Below are 17,950 nucleotides of genomic sequence, written 5' to 3' on the forward strand. Positions count from 1 at the left end.
CATAACGATAAATAATTCAATTTCATAGTATTATTTCAATGAAAAAAGTGTAAATTGAATAAACTCTACTCTTTTGATTACAAAAAACATACACGTCTTTTTTTCAATACTGCCTAATGGTGATGAAATACTATGAAATATTGTGAAATCATATGTAAAATATGTGCGGATTTGATTTCAATTTTTTATATTTCTTATAATATTTTTTTCATTGTTTCGGCATCAATGCAAAAATAAACATGTCAGAGTGGATTTGAGCGCGAAAAAATTCGAACAAAATTCTGCCGTCCTTCTGCAGTGGCGCTCTACAATTGCACACTCCGTACTGCATAAAACCAATGAGAGATTATAACCGTGTGATAAGAACCAACAAAGAGGTAATTGACATTTGTTCAAAATTCCCGTAGTTTGAATAAATTCAGTGTGCATACCAACACATTCGACTTGAGCGAGACCATTTAATTTTTTGCCCCAACACAAATGCCATGGTGCGGCTGTTGACACTATATTTTCCTATATTTCGAATTAGTGCGCTGTTTAGTTCCGATTTGAAATGTTAAATTACATTGATGTGCCCTTTGACATTGGGGGCGCTCGCGTCGCCTCAAATGACTTTGACGTTCAACAGCCGCCACACGACTTGCACTTCCAATATATATCCTAGTGTGTATGAAAGGCTTTGACACATGCATGGAAAGCGTCTCGCATGAACAAAAAAAAAATTCCAATCCAAAAACGCTGTGTAAGCTACCTACCTGTGTGATCGAACGAGTCTCACGTTGACAGTATGGAAACCAGCCACTTGCATGTATTGGTGTCAAGCCGCTTGACTCAAGCAGTAAAGAAAACACCGGCAACAGTTTGTGTAAGCAGATTCGATGCCGCCCTTAGGTTTGTTGTTGCTTCTGTCTGCCACGCTAGCACTCGACGAACATTCATTTCTTTCGTTTTTCTCTCTTTCATTTTCCCATTCGTCCACATCAACAGAATACAGTGTGTCGCTGAATAGTGTGTCGTTTTTAATATGAACACACATTGTTTACTGACCACCGATTGTTTGACATTTCTATCGAATCGTCCAGAAGCACAAATTATGTGCTGATTTTTTTTAGTACTCTGCAAAAAAGTGCCCTGTATGTAAATAATTGTGTTCGTTGATGGTTCCAAGAATAGTTTTTAAGTAGAAAAATACATGACGAAAATTTAAGCAAAGAAAGTCGACACGGCTCAGAAACGTCTCAATACAGAAGAAACAATACAAGGTTTTACGCCAAATGAACAAGACATAACGAGATAGGAGAGAACGAGAGAAAAGGAGACGTGTACAAAAAATTGGCTAAAGTTTAAGTGCCATAGAATAAAACATAGCTCGAAGAATTCTACGTACCTGCCAAAAGATTTTAAGTAAGTTTTCCCATGAATTCATACATAAACCGACAAAATGTCGATTGAAACTGGTTTTGCTAAACACAAAGTGCTCAAAAGTCTCGATCTGACTTATATATTGAGAGTATCTTGTACAATTTTTGTTTGCTTCAAAAGTGTTTCATAGTTTTTTTTCGTGCCAATCGAAATTCGATTAACAAAGAGAGTGCATGGCATTTCCATTATAACAAATTTGACTCACTATGTTGAAGCATTCCTTTTTGTGTGCAAGTATTTCTTCTGGTGTTATTCTCTGTTTTATATAGAAATCGACTGTTTCTAATGGTCCTTTTCTACTTTTTTTTTTCTTTTCTTCTCTTCTCTTCTTCTTTTCTTTATCTGCCTTTTACTGTGCGATTCCATGTCACACCTGTCATTCTGCATCATACTCATCCCATTCCACTCTCACTAACTTCCATTGTTTTTCATTATCCCTTCCACAGAGCAACAGAGCAGAGCAACCATGAACAATTGGCAGGCGGAGTTGAGTCAGTACTTGACACAGGTGGAGCGTGAAACAAACAACTTTTTGACGAAAATTGATCCGGCGCTGCGTGATTCTGGCTTGGAATTCGACAAAAGAGTTCGAAAACACTTCTTGAATTGCGTTGATAAGCGGTAATTTCTATGTTATATTTCTCAATCTCATTCAAGGACCCCCCGTGTTCCTATACATAATAATGAAAAAGTATGCAAAAGTATATAATTTTGACATATCATGTTGATAACAGATTGGATAGTGTCCTCCACAAAATTGACATTGATCTCATGCTGAACGATCGGTCGGATGACTCATCAATTGATTCATTACCAGCCATTGGACAGAAGAGAAAGGATTGGGGCTCCGAGGTGAAAAACGCCATGACTAAGGGAAAAATTCCCGGTCAACTGATCCAGAACAAACCGATAAAACGTCTGCAGAACACGAAAAAGGATGTCATTCCAAAGCGCGTTTCAAAGGGTTGTCCAAGAGGAAATTTTAAGAAAAAAGGATTCAAGCGGTTCCAGTCACCACACTTGAAGAATCGACGTGAACGTGAACGTAAACGACCGTACCCTAACCAGACAACAAGCAGTGCATCGTCTTTGAATCACACACAAGTGTCTGTAGTTAGTTCAAGCAGTTTCAGCCAAACGAAGCTCAAGCACGAAGCTCACCCATACCTTGATGCAACATTCAAATCAATCAAATTGGCATCAGCAGATTCGGCCAATGCCTTAGGTAACAGACAGACACACTCGCTTTCGAATGACTGTCAGAGTGCTATTTTTGAAGCCAGGCCTCTACCAACAAATCATATTCGTCATTCCAAGTTTGATTTCCATTCATTTTTTTTATTTCTTCTTTCTTCTCTCCAGAGCAAATACACCGACCATCGACACATCTGTTGAACTTGCGATACCATTGCTTCCACTGTTCGACTACCCAAGGTTCATATGGTTGCATCGAAGATGTGTATGTGCACTGGCTAGCGCAACACCGCGATAAATCGGAAACGAAACCATTTCAATTCCGTGTGGTGGAGAATGTTGCATGTTACTTCTGCGATTTGATTGATTCGTATCCAATGGTGCTAGAGCATCAACAGATGAACCATCCGAATGAGTCGATAGTAATTGTCGCAGAATATGATCATACAAAATGCGCACTCTGCCCATATTCTGGCGATGCATTGATTGGCCACTTTGAAATCGAGCACGAGTTGCTGTTGCAACTGAATGACTTTAATCCGCTCGGTTTGGACGATGAAACCCTGAATAGACTTTTGTTGGTCGACGCTCAGAAGCGGTTCTGTGGGCCATGCTACAAATTCTTCGACACACAAGTAGATGCGATTGCACATCATTCTGTCAAACATCCAGAGGATACCATGGAATATGAGCCAACAAATGACGGTGAAATCTTGTATCTCATTTGTCCATGTCAAGCAAAAATCGACTATACTGAATATTACAGTCACATTCTGGGACATTTTCGTGAATTCGAGTGTTCACAATGCAATTTCCAAGCGAACACACTGATTAATTTTGTCGAACACGATAAAAATACCCATCAGACAAGCACATTGAAATTCCGATGCATGGAACTGTCCGATCAACTGATGAAGTACTATTTTGCTACGAGCATCGTATTTTCCAACGGCCTGGTGCTCATTATGCACAATGTGCTGCGGACGAAATTCGACATTTCCAATAGCTTCAAAAACGTCATCGAAAAAGTGCTGGGAACGAAAAAGGACAATGAACCAAAAGTCAACGGTCGAGAAGAGAAAACCCGTGAAACGAAGAAAATGATGGAAAACGTTCGATCAGACAAATCATCGTCGTTGATGTCACCGAAAACGAAGAAGCGAAACTTAACCGCCCAAAATCGTTATTCAAGCGATTTGGCAGTTGAGGGTATTCCACCGATTGAACGAGAAAATTTGCAAGCGATCTTTTTGGCCATTTGCAAGAAGATTGGAGCGAAGATTGTGCCAGATGATATCATATTCATTCGCCGATATCCATATCATCAACATAAAATTGTTCATGTCCGCCTTGAAAAACGTTCGAACAAGATCCACATTTTGGACAAAAGACGCAACCAAGATTTAAAGGCAGCCTCATTCATCAACTTACCACCCACACTTGAGTCAACACAAATTTTCATCAATCCCTACATGACAAAATACTTTTGCTCTCTATGCAAACTGGCTAAAGAAGCCGTGAAAAAGAAGAAGTTGTGCTTTTTCAACGTCGACGAGAAAGGTGTTTTTATCAAGCGCAAACAATCCAGTCATGGAACACACATTCTCTCTGAAGATGAACTGTTCAACTATATCAAACACTCGAAAAATCAGAAGGAATGAAATTGTGGTGGAGCTCAATTCTTCACAATTGGACGCGACAGATGAGTGGACGTCACAGATGAATTAATGAACAAAGCAATGGCCAATTTTAGAAAAATCAATACAATAACATGAAGAATAATTGAATCCAATCAATTAATTGAACCAAATTTTCTTTTTATCGTTTTATCTTCTGAATTTGAGAAAAAATTATAATCATTTGATGAAATAAGAAAAATATTAATTAAAGTCACGAATATCTTGTATTTTTCAACAAAAGTGTTTCCATTCATTCAGGAAGCTATGAATGGCTCATGACACAAACCTGGAAATGGCAATGAACTAAACAAATTTTACCTTTTTCCATTAAAATTCCGATTAAGCTAGAAATGGCTGGAGAAATTGATACGGTTTTCATTAAAAAATAATTGTTGGTTTTTATTGTTTCGACATTTCTTTTCAGCTCTGTTTTATTCCCCAATTTTTTTTATTCTTAGCTCAGCATATTTTTTATAAAGATTTTTTCTGTGTTTTTCAAAATAAATGGATGAATCTGAATAAATTCTACTTGTGTTTTGTTTCGATACATTTAATGTTTCGTATAAATTTTTGGAATGAAAGTTTTCTTTTTCTTTTTTGGCTAAAAAAGTGGATTTGGCTTTCGATTAAATGAATCATTTTTCGTGATTTGATCAGCCAAAATTCTTTCGAATTGATTGATCGTCGAGACTTTTACCGCAATCGATTGAATCCAACCGTTTCATTCCGACCAAATCACAATCCATTTCCATTCCAGACCATTTTGTCGCCAAATAAACTGTTTTATCAACGTAAAGCAATACTTTTCGGGCACCAGGTAATTGTTTACGTTCTTTGTTCAATTTGCGCACATCGATGATGTCTGTGCCAATCAGTTGTTTGACTTCGATTTGCTGTAGCTTAGCTAAGCCGCTGATGTACGCCAAAATGTCGACGGGACTTACTCTGGTGAAGATGGCTCGCTCCAGATTGATGAGTGTGCTGATTTCGTGGTGGTTGACTTCATCTGATCCTAGGGACAACGCTTTCAAATTGGTCAGACCAGCTGCAGAATCGGCAGTAAGTGAAGAAGTGTGCAGTGTCTCGATTTTGTTGAAACGTTTCACTTCATCTTTGTTCAGTTCATTCACGTATAGATGTAAACGTTTGAAAGAGCCCGTGTGTCTGATGATGGTTTGAGAAATTTTTTCGTATATATTCGTAAGATAAAAGGTAATCGTATCAAACCCATTCATCAGAATGATTAAATCATCCAGGTCAAGTTTGCAATCTTTGATAGGGCCCACTAGAAAAAATTGTCCATTTGTTGTAAACTTTCGAATGCTTGGATTCATCTCGAAAAAGCGATTCAATTCAGCAAGTCGTGCTGTCAACAAGGATCCATACAATGTGAAGCATTTAAGGTTTGGATATTCACGCAGCAACCAACTATTATCGGCACCAATTAACGGCATTCTGGAGTCAGCTAGATCAACGTTCGCATCGGTATAATAAACTCCAATCGTCAAACTGTTGAGATTTGGACAAAATTTCAGGAAATTTTCGTAGAAATCGCCATTCAATGTGCATCCATACAGTTCCACCTCTTCAACGTTGGCTAAAATGTGCTTGATACATTCGACCTTGTTGCATGTCAATTCCATGTGGTGAAATCCTAGATTCTTCACTGATTTGAAGCTTCTTGACTGTGTAAAGACAAACGGGCCCATGTTGTTGGATCGAAATGTCAAATGTTGGATAAAATCGCAAAATCCATTCATTTGCACCGTGTCGATGTAAATACCGTCGCTTCCGCATACGACGATGACTTTCGGGTATGTTTGCTTGAAGACATGACCGGCAACTTGCTCCAATGTTGTGCACGATTGACCAAATGAATGCAGATCCACAAGCGATAACCAATCCAATAGCTCTTCGCAGCAATCGATGTCAAGCTTGAATATCTGCGGTGACGCTTCGACATTGGGTACAGCAGCTACGGCCACCTGATTGTTGTCCTCTCTTTCATCGTTCGATTTTACTGGTTCAGCCATGACCTATTCTTCGCCCACGACGTTCGATACCTTTTGTTCCTATCGACTTGTTATATGTACTTTCGACTGTATTGCGATTGAATGATCGGATCTGAATGGAAACGAAATTTGAAAATAAAAACTATCAACATTTGCAGATTGTATGGTCTAATTTGGTTTTTGTTCCATTTTATTGGCTGAAAATAGTAAATATTGCCCATTACCGCGATTTATGTTACACCACATTTCAATGACAACGCAATAGAAAAAAAACCAAGCGCTACATTTTGTGCTTGTCATTCGACCGATTGAAGTTAGCTACAGTTCGAATCATTGCAAAGGTTGCCGTTTGAATTCAGTTCAATTGAATTGATAATTGCGTCGGTTGAATATTATTTTAGGAATGTTTTTTTTCTTCAAATAATAATCATTTTTCTTCTTTTTCCTGATCTTAGTTCGTTTTCCTTCATTCCAATGAGATTTCTCAATGCTTCGACGATAAATATAGTCTGATTTGATTCGTGATTGTGACTGCGTGATATGCCAGTTGATTTGGAAATGTGCCAAAGTGACAAGTGTTACATTCCAGTTAATTGGAATGCCGCACATTCATCTGTCATAAAAACCAACACACAGTGCTAGATACACATTGTGCGATTGATAAACATTGAAGTGAAAAAGCAAAGCCAGCAAACAATTATTTTTCGTGCATGTTTATTGTTGACATATCATTCGTTGAATCAGCGACAAATTGTTTATAAGATTTGATAAATTGGCTGGTGCTGAATCTGTCGAACAAAAAGAAACAATGTACATGAAGTGATATTGTTTGTTCCTTTCATTGGGTTTTAGTTGTGCCAAAAGCAAAAATTGTTTGAGTGGCAGCAACTAATTTGTGTATGGAGAGTCATCACGGAGACGATCTGACAATAAATCCAATAAAAAGTTGAACCAGAGTGAGTGACTTTTGAACTCAAAAATTCTCTTTGTCACACAATATAGTTACCGTGGACATAGTTGCCAAAGGCAATTTTCCTGCTCGAAATGAGTGTGACGGACGAACTACAACAGTATTTATCGCATGTGGAACGGGCGACGCATGCATCATTACGGAGGATTCAAAGAGCTCTTGAACAATCCGGATTGAACTTTGACAAAGAATTCGTCCATCGTTTCCAACGCTTTGCAACAAATCGCATTTATGAAGCGTACGACAGTTTTGAAGTTGATGCCACACTTCGTGTTCAAAGCAATGGTCCACAAGAGCGGATGAAACGTGGCTACAATGAATCAGAGGATGACATCGAAAAGCGAAAGAAGGCCAGATCAAAAAGTCCATCAAGAGCCAGTAGTTCAAGTGATTTCATGGGAGTAGCTGGATCGTCAAACGGGAATGGGACACGGACTGGACAGAAGCATGTGGGTACTGAATCAGACGTATCATCATTTGACAACAACGATTTGGCGATGAATTGGCGCTGCATGGAACGAAACGAAATGTACACTTCAACGCCGAGGTCAAAGTCACATTCAATGCATGGATCCATGGAAAATAGCGATGGAATGGCACGTATAATCAATGGATATGAACAATCTGACAAAACCACAGCCAACGAACTGTCAGTGTACCAGAACCAATGCGATGAGCTTGATCAAAACCGAAGCGTTGACTCGGGTGTCAATTCGAATGGTAATCCGGCATTTGGTTTCGGTGAGTCATTGAGTCACGTTTTTGGATTGGGTCAAGCATTTTTGGATTTTTTTCCTTGAAAATGTCTCCAATTTTTGCTCCAGTTCGTCAAAACTAATGCAGAAACTAAAGCAATAATTTTTCTACCAAATTTAGATGATTCACCAATACTACCGCATGCACTGACATTCACATGTTTCCATTGCGCATCCGAAGCAAACACAAATGTTGAATGTTTCAATCGCATCGAAGCGGTCCACGCCCATTGGATCAAGTCACACTGGTCTCAGGATGACGAACCGTTTAAAGTTTGCATCATCGAACGTGTCAATTGTTACTATTGCGATGTTGGTGGCTCATACCAGAAAGTGATTGAGCATCAAAAGAAAGACCATGCCGATAAACCTACAGTGATTGCGGCTGGAAACAAGCAAACTTGTGCACTTTGTCCATACGAAGGATTGGCATTGATCGAACACTTTCCAACTGAACATAAAAATCTCTTGCAAACACATAACCATGCCGCGTTCTGCTTAACAGACGACATGTTGAACTCGCTGCTACAAATTCATACTCGAAAGATCATTGGAAAAACGCTCAAAATGGAGCGAAATATGGACGGCTACCACCACATGTTTGAACACTTCAAAGCTAAATCGACTACAAAGCTTGTCATTTTCGACCAAATCGAGTTTGCAATCTGTGGCTGCCAGTCAAAGGTCAATCCAGTTGACTACTTGAACCACATCGAGAACCATCGTCACGATTTCCATTGCTCGAAGTGCCAATTCAAAGCCGATAGCCTGATTGAGTTGGTAACTCACGATAGAAACCGCCATCAAATGAGTTCATTGAATTTTCGGTGCCTGGAATTCGAGGATCGTCTCCAGAAAAGTTACTTGAACACAAAACTGGTGTTCAAAAATGGACTTGTCATTGCTATGAGCTGCTTGATGAATACCAAATTCGATATTTTCGCACAACTAACCGAATTTATCGACAAGTTGGTGGCTGCCCAAAAAGAAGAGTACTTTCGCAAGAATTCAGATGAATGTTCACATTCAACTCAGTCTATTCTCGATAAACGTGAAGTCAAAGGTGGAAAGGAAAATCATCATTTAACTGAAGTTGAACTCGCACTTAAAACGCAAGCAAATTTCTGTAATGGCGTCTTCGTCGTTGGCATTCATCGCGAAAAAGATGAAAATTTGCTATCGTACGTATTGAAACTGTGCAGAATGATTCATGTCAATGTGTCAGCAAAAGATATTGAATCTGTTTCACGTCCACCCGGGCCAAAACCGTTTATTTCGGTTCGATTCACCAGCCAAAGCATCAGAGACAAAGTAATGGACGGCAAATCAAAGATAACATTGTGGTCAAAAGACTTTAACAAGAACTCGCGATTGTCGAATGAAGTGATCGTCGATTGGATGGTAGCATATTATTTTAGAGATTTGAATCGGTTGGCAAGAGAATCCGCAACATACTCACAATTGCATGCCTATCGCTGGACCGAACGTGGCCTTTTCGTTCAACGCACAAGCAAAAGCAAAGGAAAATACGTTGTTGATTCGACTGAATTGCAAAACTACATAAAATGAAAGCAGTTTAAATCATTGGTAGTTTAAACATCAGAATGATGGTCTACTCCAATTGGAAGTGTCTGTTACAAAAACTGATATATCACATTGATTTTGAATTCCATGCCAATTCAATACAATTCCACAATTGATACGAATATTTAATAAAAAAGAGTTAAAATTTTAATAAAAAAACAAAAACAGCTAAATTGAATCTTGGCCTTAAAATCTTATTTTATGAAGAGAACTTTGTCTTTGATCGTACTCTAGGCACATCAGGTGTGTTGCTTAATATTCGCTCATTGATGTCTACTTGTGTACACTTGCATGCTATTTTTTGTGTGCCGTCAAGCTCAACTCATTGCAACTATAGGTAAGTCATCAGAGAATCTATGCAATCATTGGATAATTGTAAAACTTTTCCACCTTTAATCCCCACTAATTCGCCATATCCATTCTTCGCTGGGATGTGATCGTTTTCATTTTATAGCAGAGCCAATTCGAAACCCAATATACAAAGATGATTTTAACATATTGAAATTAAATTGAACCAAGTGAAAAATGCTTTATACCAAATTATTTCCATGAGTTAATCTCGATCGTAATTGTATTTGAATGGATCGAAATTTGTGTATTTCTGGGGACTTTTTCATCTATTGGTGAAATTTTAAACACAATTTTCATTGTGAAAATACGAAAAAGTACAAAAGTTAGTTTGAACGCGTATGAAAAAGCAACTTTACCTTAATTTAAACATTACTTAGAAGAGGACTGTTTAGTTAAAGTGTGGCCCGTTTGATAGTAAAATCTCGTACTTGAAATACATTCCATATATGGGATCAGAAACAGCGAATGAATATCGGGCGATTTCAAACAACGAATTATCTAACTCTATGTTAGCCTAACCCTCGGAACTCTGCTTTACATGCATACGTTCGACTGAAACTGGCAATGATATTGGTCAATTCTATACCAAATAAATGAATATTCCAGATTTTATAATAATGGATTTGGACACGCAAAAAAGACAGATAGAAGTACACCACCTATACACAATGTAGTGAAAATCGATGTTTCTCCCGAATTACTTGCCATAATCTTACTAAAAAAAACTGTAATGTTTGATTCGTTTTCATAGATCAATAAATCACAATTGAGATAAAGAACGATTACATCGAGTGATACTTCGAAACTATATAAAAAGAAACGCGTAATCTATTGTTCCGATCAATATACTTCAAGTGATCACTCGATTGCATTCTTTGATTATTACCGCAAAGCACTTGAATCACAATTTGTAACGACAGCAAAATTAACGATGACAACTGAAGCGACTGAGAAACCAACCCAGTCCCTCCAGAACTACCGGCTTTGCCAACTCCGTCGATTGAAAATCAATTGTTAACCTCAACATCAAGAACAACAACCAAAATAACGTCTAGTTCAACGGATGCAACATCTGGACAACCACAACAAGATTACAGTCCACGCGATTGTGCTGGAGTCGAATGCAAAATGGAAACTCCAACACCAACACTTGTTAGTCTTAAAAGCATACATTAAGCTTTCAAAATTCGTTTATAGCCACACTTTTAATAATACCATGTTCTATATAAATTTCATTTATCAGTCTTCTAGTTTCGATCCCGATGTAAATCTATCTGCGATTTTTCCTCAAGTTCCCCAAGGAAGAACCAGACCCGCAAAATTGTATCCAGATAAGCGACCGCAAGACAAAAAGCCTTCTACATTTCGTATCACTTGGAGAAATAAAAACAAACAATAATTGCGGAATCTTAGTTCGATTTGCTCTTGAACTGATGATATTTGTTTCAAACTGGGAAAGAAATGATAGAGGCATCAAATAAATTCAACAAAAAAACGTAAAATTGCCCACTACAAATGTATGAAATGATACATTCTTCACAAATAAAAGTCAAATCTAAACGCTATTTTAGAAATGAATTATTTTGTTCAATTCTTCACCTTAACTTACAACTCGTACATTTACCAAGTACAAATGGATACAAAATATTTCAAATAAGTTCAACTTACTTTAATTCAAAAGGTTCAAATGTGTGAAGTAAAATATAAATTGAAAAAGTGTGATTTCTCTTAAAAATATGTCTGTATGATCTGTGAGAAAGCGAATAATATGTGACTTACTGTATGCCGCTTCAGTCAGATAAAAATCATTATCGGCCGACATCAAAGAAATATTTATAAGCATTTCAAATTGGAATCAACGATCAAACTAAAGTATAATTTTCTTCAATAACTGCACTCAAGTGCAACATGGGTCGTTATATCATAATGCGAATATGAGATTATACGCGTAACAAAACACACCGTGGCAGCAAAGAGCAATATATACCACTACGACACCTTGTTGCCCAAATAGTAATGTGTTGAAATTAACGTCAAGTGTATACAAACAAATTACTATAGCGTTCAACAAGATGTCGCTAGTGGTATATGCTCATTGCTGTCACGGTGTGCAACAAAAGTGAATAATTTAAGAAATGAAAGTGAGTAAAAGTAAAATCATAAGAAAAATATCGAAAAACAACTTTTAATGGTTTTATATGTATTTTGTGTGGAGCACTTTGTCGTTCATCAATAAAACATAAAATTGGATTCGTTTGATATCATACATGATTTTAGGCGTGAACATTTTTGTGAAATGAACAACAACAAAAATGGGACATAATGTGTACATGAACACAGACATATATATTAGTTTTGATCATTTAATTTGTAATGTTATTCACTTGATGCAAAGGTCACACAGAGAGGCGGCTCCACTTTGATAAGTGGAATTATGTGTTGATAGCGTACTTTTAAATTACGTTAAAATATGAAACAGAATGAATGAAGAAATGAAATGATTGTATGTGTCTTCGCAGTTGATTCCGTGCTTTTGCGTAGTCTGGAGGTTTTGAAAATTATTCTTGAATCGCCCATATAAAATAAGTGAACCATCGAAATATGCCTTACTCAACTTTGCGGTACAATTTTTGGAAATTCATCATCTTTGCTTTGATTTTATTTATTGGCGCCCAAACTGCCCAAGCATCGGTAAGGATTTAAATCCATTTTCAACGGCGATTCTGGTTTTGCTGAAGAGTTTGTGGACGAAAATAATCCAAACTAAGCATAATGTATTGTGTACCTATTTTAACAATAGTTGAAAACAAAATCACATTAGGAAAAGAATTTTGCTATTAAATAAAGTGAATAGTAAATAACTCGAGACCTTAGCGTCCATTATTGCATCCGAAAAATCGTTTAACTGCCAATGGGCTGATTCATAACAAGCAATTCACCAACAGCTCTCTTTAAAGTACAAATAAAATTGAAAGTGAAACATCTCGAATAAGTTTCAAGCGGTCATTTCTAAACCTCAGTTAAATTGACCTATGAGCACCGTATCTGCACATCAGGGTCAATTGCTGGATTATAAACATTTCATTCAGTTACTGATTTTCAGTGGGAATAACACACACAGTTCAAGAAAAAAAATTATAGAATCGATTCGAACTAAATGATGTGTTAATGAATTATGATAATACTGCCTTCGATTCAAGGCGCCTTGAATTATTGGAAGAAATTGATTTTCGGCAAGAGAAATATTTCGTCAACTTCTAAAATTACTGTAAAAGCTTCGACACATTTATAAAAACTGTTCTAATACAACAAACCACCATTTATGTTATTATCATAGGGTGGCAGAATCAAGAAAATTCAAATTGTCGCGCTGTTTAGTTCGGAAAAAAAATTCCGAAATTACATTGATTTGCCTATTGAAATTGAGGGCGCTCGCGTCGCTACAGTTGTCATTTAAGTTGTTTTCGGTCTTGCTGCCATCCGATGGCTATTATATATTATCGCAAATTATTTGGTTTGTTTTCAGGGTCTTGAATATTGTCCAATGCCACCAGAGGCACATCTTGGTAGCACATTGATTTGGTATAGATCCAATCGCCCGGATAACATGGTCTACTGGCACGATACAATCAATAAATTTCTTGACGGTAATCCATCTACTGTGGATCTACGTTTGCAAACAATTCAAAGAATAAAAAAGTTTATGGTTTTATAATATTCATTCTCTGTTCCGTAACATAGAATACACTGAACCAAAATTCAAGGAGAATATTGATAGTGAGTGCAACTTTGGTCATTCAGCTGCTGCTGGCAAGTACTGTCCATTTAGAGTCGAATCATTGGATAACTGCTCTCCGGGTAAAACGGACCGAAAATACGGTTTTCCTGAACAGAAACCATGTATTTTCTTAAGATTAAATAATGTACGGCAAGATTGCATGACCTCATTTTTTTTTTATAAATCAACCGCAGTTTTTTTTTACATACATATCTATTTCTATGTTGTTATTGTTGCTGCTTTTTTTACGTGCCAGATTTACGATTGGACTCCTCGAGTCTTCAACGAAACCGATGAAAATCAGATTAGCGATGAGTTCGAACGTTCTCAGTATCAAAAGATGCCAGACTTTGTGAGGGATACTATCGGTTATATTGGAAATCCAGTTGAGGTTTGTATCAATACTCTATTCTTAATCAATAATATAGTAGTTGATTGAATTTGAGTGTGACTTTCATTTGATACCTTCAATTTTTCATTTAACACAAAAAGCGAAACATTATTTGGGTTTCCTGTGAAGGTAAGGACCCAGTTGATGTGGAAAATCTAGGACCAGTACGCTACACACCGCGACGCGGTTTTCCAGCATACTATTTCCCATTCACCAATGTTAAGGGCTATCAGGCACCAGTCGTTGCTGTGCAGTTTGAACGACCAAAGAGTAAGTGTCAACAATGGTCATTGTTGTTGTAGTTGAATTTACAGTTCTTATTTGGCCAACAATCATGGCAAATCGCCAATATTGATTGAATGATCGCAAAAAAAAAGAATCGCAAAAATTTACCCTGAAAATTAATCAAATGCTATCGATTTTGTACCTCTCTTTTTCTTAAACCCTAACAGCTAATATAATCATCAACATCGTATGCAAAGCCTGGGCCAAAAATATCTTGAACGATCCCACCGAACAAGGTTCAGTCCAGTTCCAATTGTTGCTAGATTAAAGTGATTAGTTTCTAACAACAAAAAAATGAAATAGAAATCATAATGCCAAACTAAGCAAAGCCACATTAAAAACTTATATGGAAGAACAAAAACCAGAAAAAGAAAAAGCTGCTTATAATAACATTTGAAAATAAAACAAAATCGTCTAAAAAATAACAATTTCGCCTAAACAAAATTGTCACTTTTTTTTGTTGACTAAAACAATGTTTTTTAAATGACAAAATCATCTATAAATTTGCCATGTTTTTTTTTAAACAAAATTCTTCTGTCATTTCACATTCCCACTCATTATTTAATTGTGCTCTAAAATCGTCATATTCAGTAATCAGTAATCACATTTTCATTTAGTTTGAAATTTAAATATTCCAGGTTTTGAAATTTTTCACATGAAGTGAATTGCATCGTTGGCAATTGAAATTTTGCACCAATAAATCTTTTATTGAAGGATGTTCATCAAAAACCTAAAGAACTCAAAAGTATACAAAGACACATTTGTTTTGATTATTCCATTTATAGCGTTATTCACTTGATGCAAAGGTCATAGAGAGAGACGGCTCTAATTTGATAAGTGGAATTATGTGTTGATTGCGTTCTTTTGAATTACGTCAAAATTTGAAACAGAATGAATAAAGGAATAATTTTATGTGTCTTTGCAGTTGATTCCGTGATTTTGTGTAGTCTGGAGGTCTTGACAATTATTTTCCAATTTTGATACAATTGTTTGATTTAAGTAAATCTTGATTTTCTTCTATCAAAATTTGAACAATAACAATCACTTGAACTTTGTGTGAGGTCGATGAATGTTAGCGATTTCTTTGTTTGCCCATTTAAATAAGTGAACCATCGAAAAATGCCTTATCCTACTTTGCGATACAATTTTTTACGGAAATTCATCGCCTCTGCTCTGATTTTTTTCATTGGAGTACAAACTGCTCAAGCATTGGTAAGGATTTAAATGTATTTTTAAGGGGCGATTTTAGTTTTCCTACAGTGTTTGTGAACGAAAAAACGCCAAATGAAAGTAAATAGTAAGTCAGTCAGGGCCAATAATGTGAGTAAGTGAAAAAAATTAAATATTAAATGGATAATTGTAAACATTTTATTCACTTGCAGATATTTTTTTTCTGTGGGAATAACACACACAGCTCAAAATTAGATTTTGAAATCGATACGAACTAAATGCTGTGTTAGTGAATTATGATGATATTGCCTTTGATTCAAGGCAGAACGTGTTTTAAGCTGATGTCAGCAGCACTAACTGACGTAAGCTCAAAACACGCTCTGATTCAAGGTCCTTAAAATTATTAAAAGAAATTGATTTTGAGCAGGAAAAATTAGTTTTGGTCAACTTTTGAAAATACTGAAAAACTTCGACGCATTTATAAAACCTGTTCTAAAATACAACAAACGACCTATTGTACCATAATCTATTTTTTCACAAATTATTCGGTTTGTTTGTATGTTTTTCTTAGGAAATTTCTCTCGATAATGATATCATTTTCGATGATGGTCCATTGGATGCACTAGAAGACCAAAAATTTGTTGATGAACACAGCTTCAGTGTAGATGATGAACATAATCTTTTGTTAAATGTCAATCGAATGAAGCTTTTAATCAATAATGCAATTGATGATGACGAATCCGGTCCGAATGACCGCAAGAAACGTGCACTCACAACGTTTGGTCGTAATCCTAGATATGATTTCGAAGGTTCAGGCGGCGACGATGACGATGACGATGATGACCTCGTAACACCAAGTTATGGTGATATGAAATTGGAACGATTTTGTGAGTTTCTGCCTAAAGCAATTTTGCTTGTGTAACCCAAAAGTTGTGTTCAAAAAACCGATTAACCATAATGAATTTTATTTAGTCCGCTTGAAATTTAGAGCCAGTTTACTTTGGAATCCAGACTTTGAAGTATTGAACTCAGATGCATTCAAATCGATTGCAGAGGAGATCAACAGTAAGCTAGAGCAATTATATAAATCGAAAAAAGCTTCGTACAGTAAAAACGAGATTCATGCTCAGGTCGTCGAAATTCGGTGAGTAAAAATTGACTAAAGTTTAACTCTAAATTGTGATAAATCAGCATATTGAAAACAAATTGTGTATTGCATATATTGAACCATGATATTGCATAGCATAGTGCACTTGAGAGATTCATTGAAAATAATCATTACTTTCAGTCGTTCTGCCGAAAACGAATCAAATAAGTGTGATGTAGCGGTTATTATCGATTCAGATGAACCGACTTCAGTGAGAAGATTGGAGGAAATCATAAAACCGGCCTTTGATTCACATCGAATCGATGGTTTAATAGTTAAACGTGATAGTTTTTATCAACTTGTCGGCATGAAAGGTAACCTTTATTTTCTCTTTTTCCTAAAATTATGAAAATTTACTTAAAATTGTACGCCGAATTGGTTTTTTACGTTGATTTCAATTTGAATCGAAAAATTCGAAACGGAAAACTGAATAGAAAATTTGTTATAAGCAAATATTTCAATCTCCTAAAAAAAAACAGAAGATGAATGGAAGCGAGACACTGATATATTATTTTCAACCACGCCGTTGCCGGTGAAGAGTACAGAAGCAATTCAAAGTACAACAGAAAACCTCAGTACTCCAATCCCAACTGAGCGAGTATCACAGTCAACGCCACAACCAATCCAGAGTTCGATTGAAACACCAACTCAAGTACCTATTATACGCAATACATCATACAGAATGAGCAAAAGACAACGACCGAAATTGAAGCCATTTAAGGATTTGTACACTGCTGTGCGTGGCACAAACTTCAGTTTAATTTGTGAAGTCACTGCAAGCTCCATTCCAAAGATTACCTGGTCAAAGATGCACGAAGATGGTCTTGGGTTGAATGTACAACAATCTGATGATGTTTTAACCATTTTCAATGCTCAACTAGAGAATCGTGGCGTTTATCAATGTACAGCCGAATCAAACGGACGGATCGTTAAGGCTAGTACGATTGTTAATGTGGAAGGTAAGTTTAATGAATATTGAAAATCGAAACATTTCTTTGGGTATTGAATATTGAATCCAAAAAGTTGTTTACTTCATATTTTCTTACAAAAAATATTTTCCACAGTTCGTGAAGCCCCTATGATTGAAATTTATCCGCCTGAGCCACAAATACTGCAAGTAGGCGAGTTTGCATTACTTAAATGTCGAGTTATTGCTGGAACACCAGCTCCAATTTTGGTGTGGGCTCGTCGTGATGGTGCCCTACTCTCTCG

The 17,950-nt window shown here is 36.6% G+C and overlaps 4 protein-coding genes across 4 annotated transcripts; 3 read left to right on the plus strand and 1 right to left on the minus strand.

Moving 5' to 3' along the window:
* The first annotated feature begins 893 nt into the window (after positions 1 to 893).
* LOC129573824 (uncharacterized) lies at positions 894 to 4,818 on the plus strand. The gene is made up of 4 exons (XM_055454935.1): positions 894 to 1,404; positions 1,869 to 2,043; positions 2,157 to 2,647; positions 2,785 to 4,818. The coding sequence occupies exons 2-4, from the start codon at positions 1,889 to 1,891 to the stop codon at positions 4,275 to 4,277; spliced, it is 2,139 nt and encodes a 712-aa protein (XP_055310910.1). The 5' UTR covers positions 894 to 1,404; positions 1,869 to 1,888; the 3' UTR covers positions 4,278 to 4,818.
* Positions 4,692 to 6,591, minus strand: LOC129573826 (uncharacterized). Its single transcript, XM_055454937.1, has 2 exons — positions 6,532 to 6,591; positions 4,692 to 6,419 (listed from the first exon to the last, which is right to left on the minus strand). Exon 2 carries the CDS (start codon positions 6,326 to 6,328, stop codon positions 4,949 to 4,951), a length of 1,380 nt encoding a protein of 459 aa, XP_055310912.1. The 5' UTR covers positions 6,329 to 6,419; positions 6,532 to 6,591; the 3' UTR covers positions 4,692 to 4,948.
* Positions 6,592 to 6,907: 316 nt separating this feature from the next.
* LOC129573825 (uncharacterized) lies at positions 6,908 to 9,789 on the plus strand. The gene is made up of 2 exons (XM_055454936.1): positions 6,908 to 8,018; positions 8,154 to 9,789. Exons 1-2 carry the CDS (start codon positions 7,352 to 7,354, stop codon positions 9,599 to 9,601), a joined length of 2,115 nt encoding a protein of 704 aa, XP_055310911.1. The 5' UTR covers positions 6,908 to 7,351; the 3' UTR covers positions 9,602 to 9,789.
* A 2,697-nt stretch (positions 9,790 to 12,486) lies between these two features.
* LOC129573827 (sodium/potassium-transporting ATPase subunit beta-2-like) lies at positions 12,487 to 14,924 on the plus strand. Its single transcript, XM_055454938.1, has 6 exons — positions 12,487 to 12,658; positions 13,494 to 13,614; positions 13,709 to 13,890; positions 14,002 to 14,136; positions 14,238 to 14,406; positions 14,589 to 14,924. Exons 1-6 carry the CDS (start codon positions 12,569 to 12,571, stop codon positions 14,687 to 14,689), a joined length of 798 nt encoding a protein of 265 aa, XP_055310913.1. The 5' UTR covers positions 12,487 to 12,568; the 3' UTR covers positions 14,690 to 14,924.
* Positions 14,925 to 17,950: the final 3,026 nt, after the last annotated feature.

This window comes from Sitodiplosis mosellana, unplaced genomic scaffold, assembly GCF_009176505.1.
Source record: "Sitodiplosis mosellana isolate CC-2019 unplaced genomic scaffold, AAFC_SMos_1.0 Smas_scaffold_6113, whole genome shotgun sequence".
Lineage (NCBI taxonomy): Eukaryota > Metazoa > Arthropoda > Insecta > Diptera > Cecidomyiidae > Sitodiplosis > Sitodiplosis mosellana.

Bases quoted from the DNA above. Each gene is read 5' to 3' on its own strand.
- LOC129573824 (XM_055454935.1), top strand. From the start codon at position 1,889: ATGAACAATTGGCAGGCGGAGTTGAGTCAGTACTTGACACAGGTGGAG. The intron at 2,044-2,156 runs GTAATTTCTATG...TGTTGATAACAG, and splicing joins TTGAATTGCGTTGATAAGCG to ATTGGATAGTGTCCTCCACA. The intron at 2,648-2,784 runs GTAACAGACAGA...TCTTCTCTCCAG, and splicing joins AGATTCGGCCAATGCCTTAG to AGCAAATACACCGACCATCG.
- LOC129573826 (XM_055454937.1), bottom strand. From the start codon at position 6,328: ATGGCTGAACCAGTAAAATCGAACGATGAAAGAGAGGACAACAATCAG.
- LOC129573825 (XM_055454936.1), top strand. From the start codon at position 7,352: ATGAGTGTGACGGACGAACTACAACAGTATTTATCGCATGTGGAACGG. The intron at 8,019-8,153 runs GTGAGTCATTGA...TACCAAATTTAG, and splicing joins TAATCCGGCATTTGGTTTCG to ATGATTCACCAATACTACCG.
- LOC129573827 (XM_055454938.1), top strand. From the start codon at position 12,569: ATGCCTTACTCAACTTTGCGGTACAATTTTTGGAAATTCATCATCTTT. The intron at 13,615-13,708 runs GTAATCCATCTA...TCCGTAACATAG, and splicing joins AATCAATAAATTTCTTGACG to AATACACTGAACCAAAATTC. The intron at 13,891-14,001 runs GTACGGCAAGAT...TTTACGTGCCAG, and splicing joins TTTTCTTAAGATTAAATAAT to ATTTACGATTGGACTCCTCG.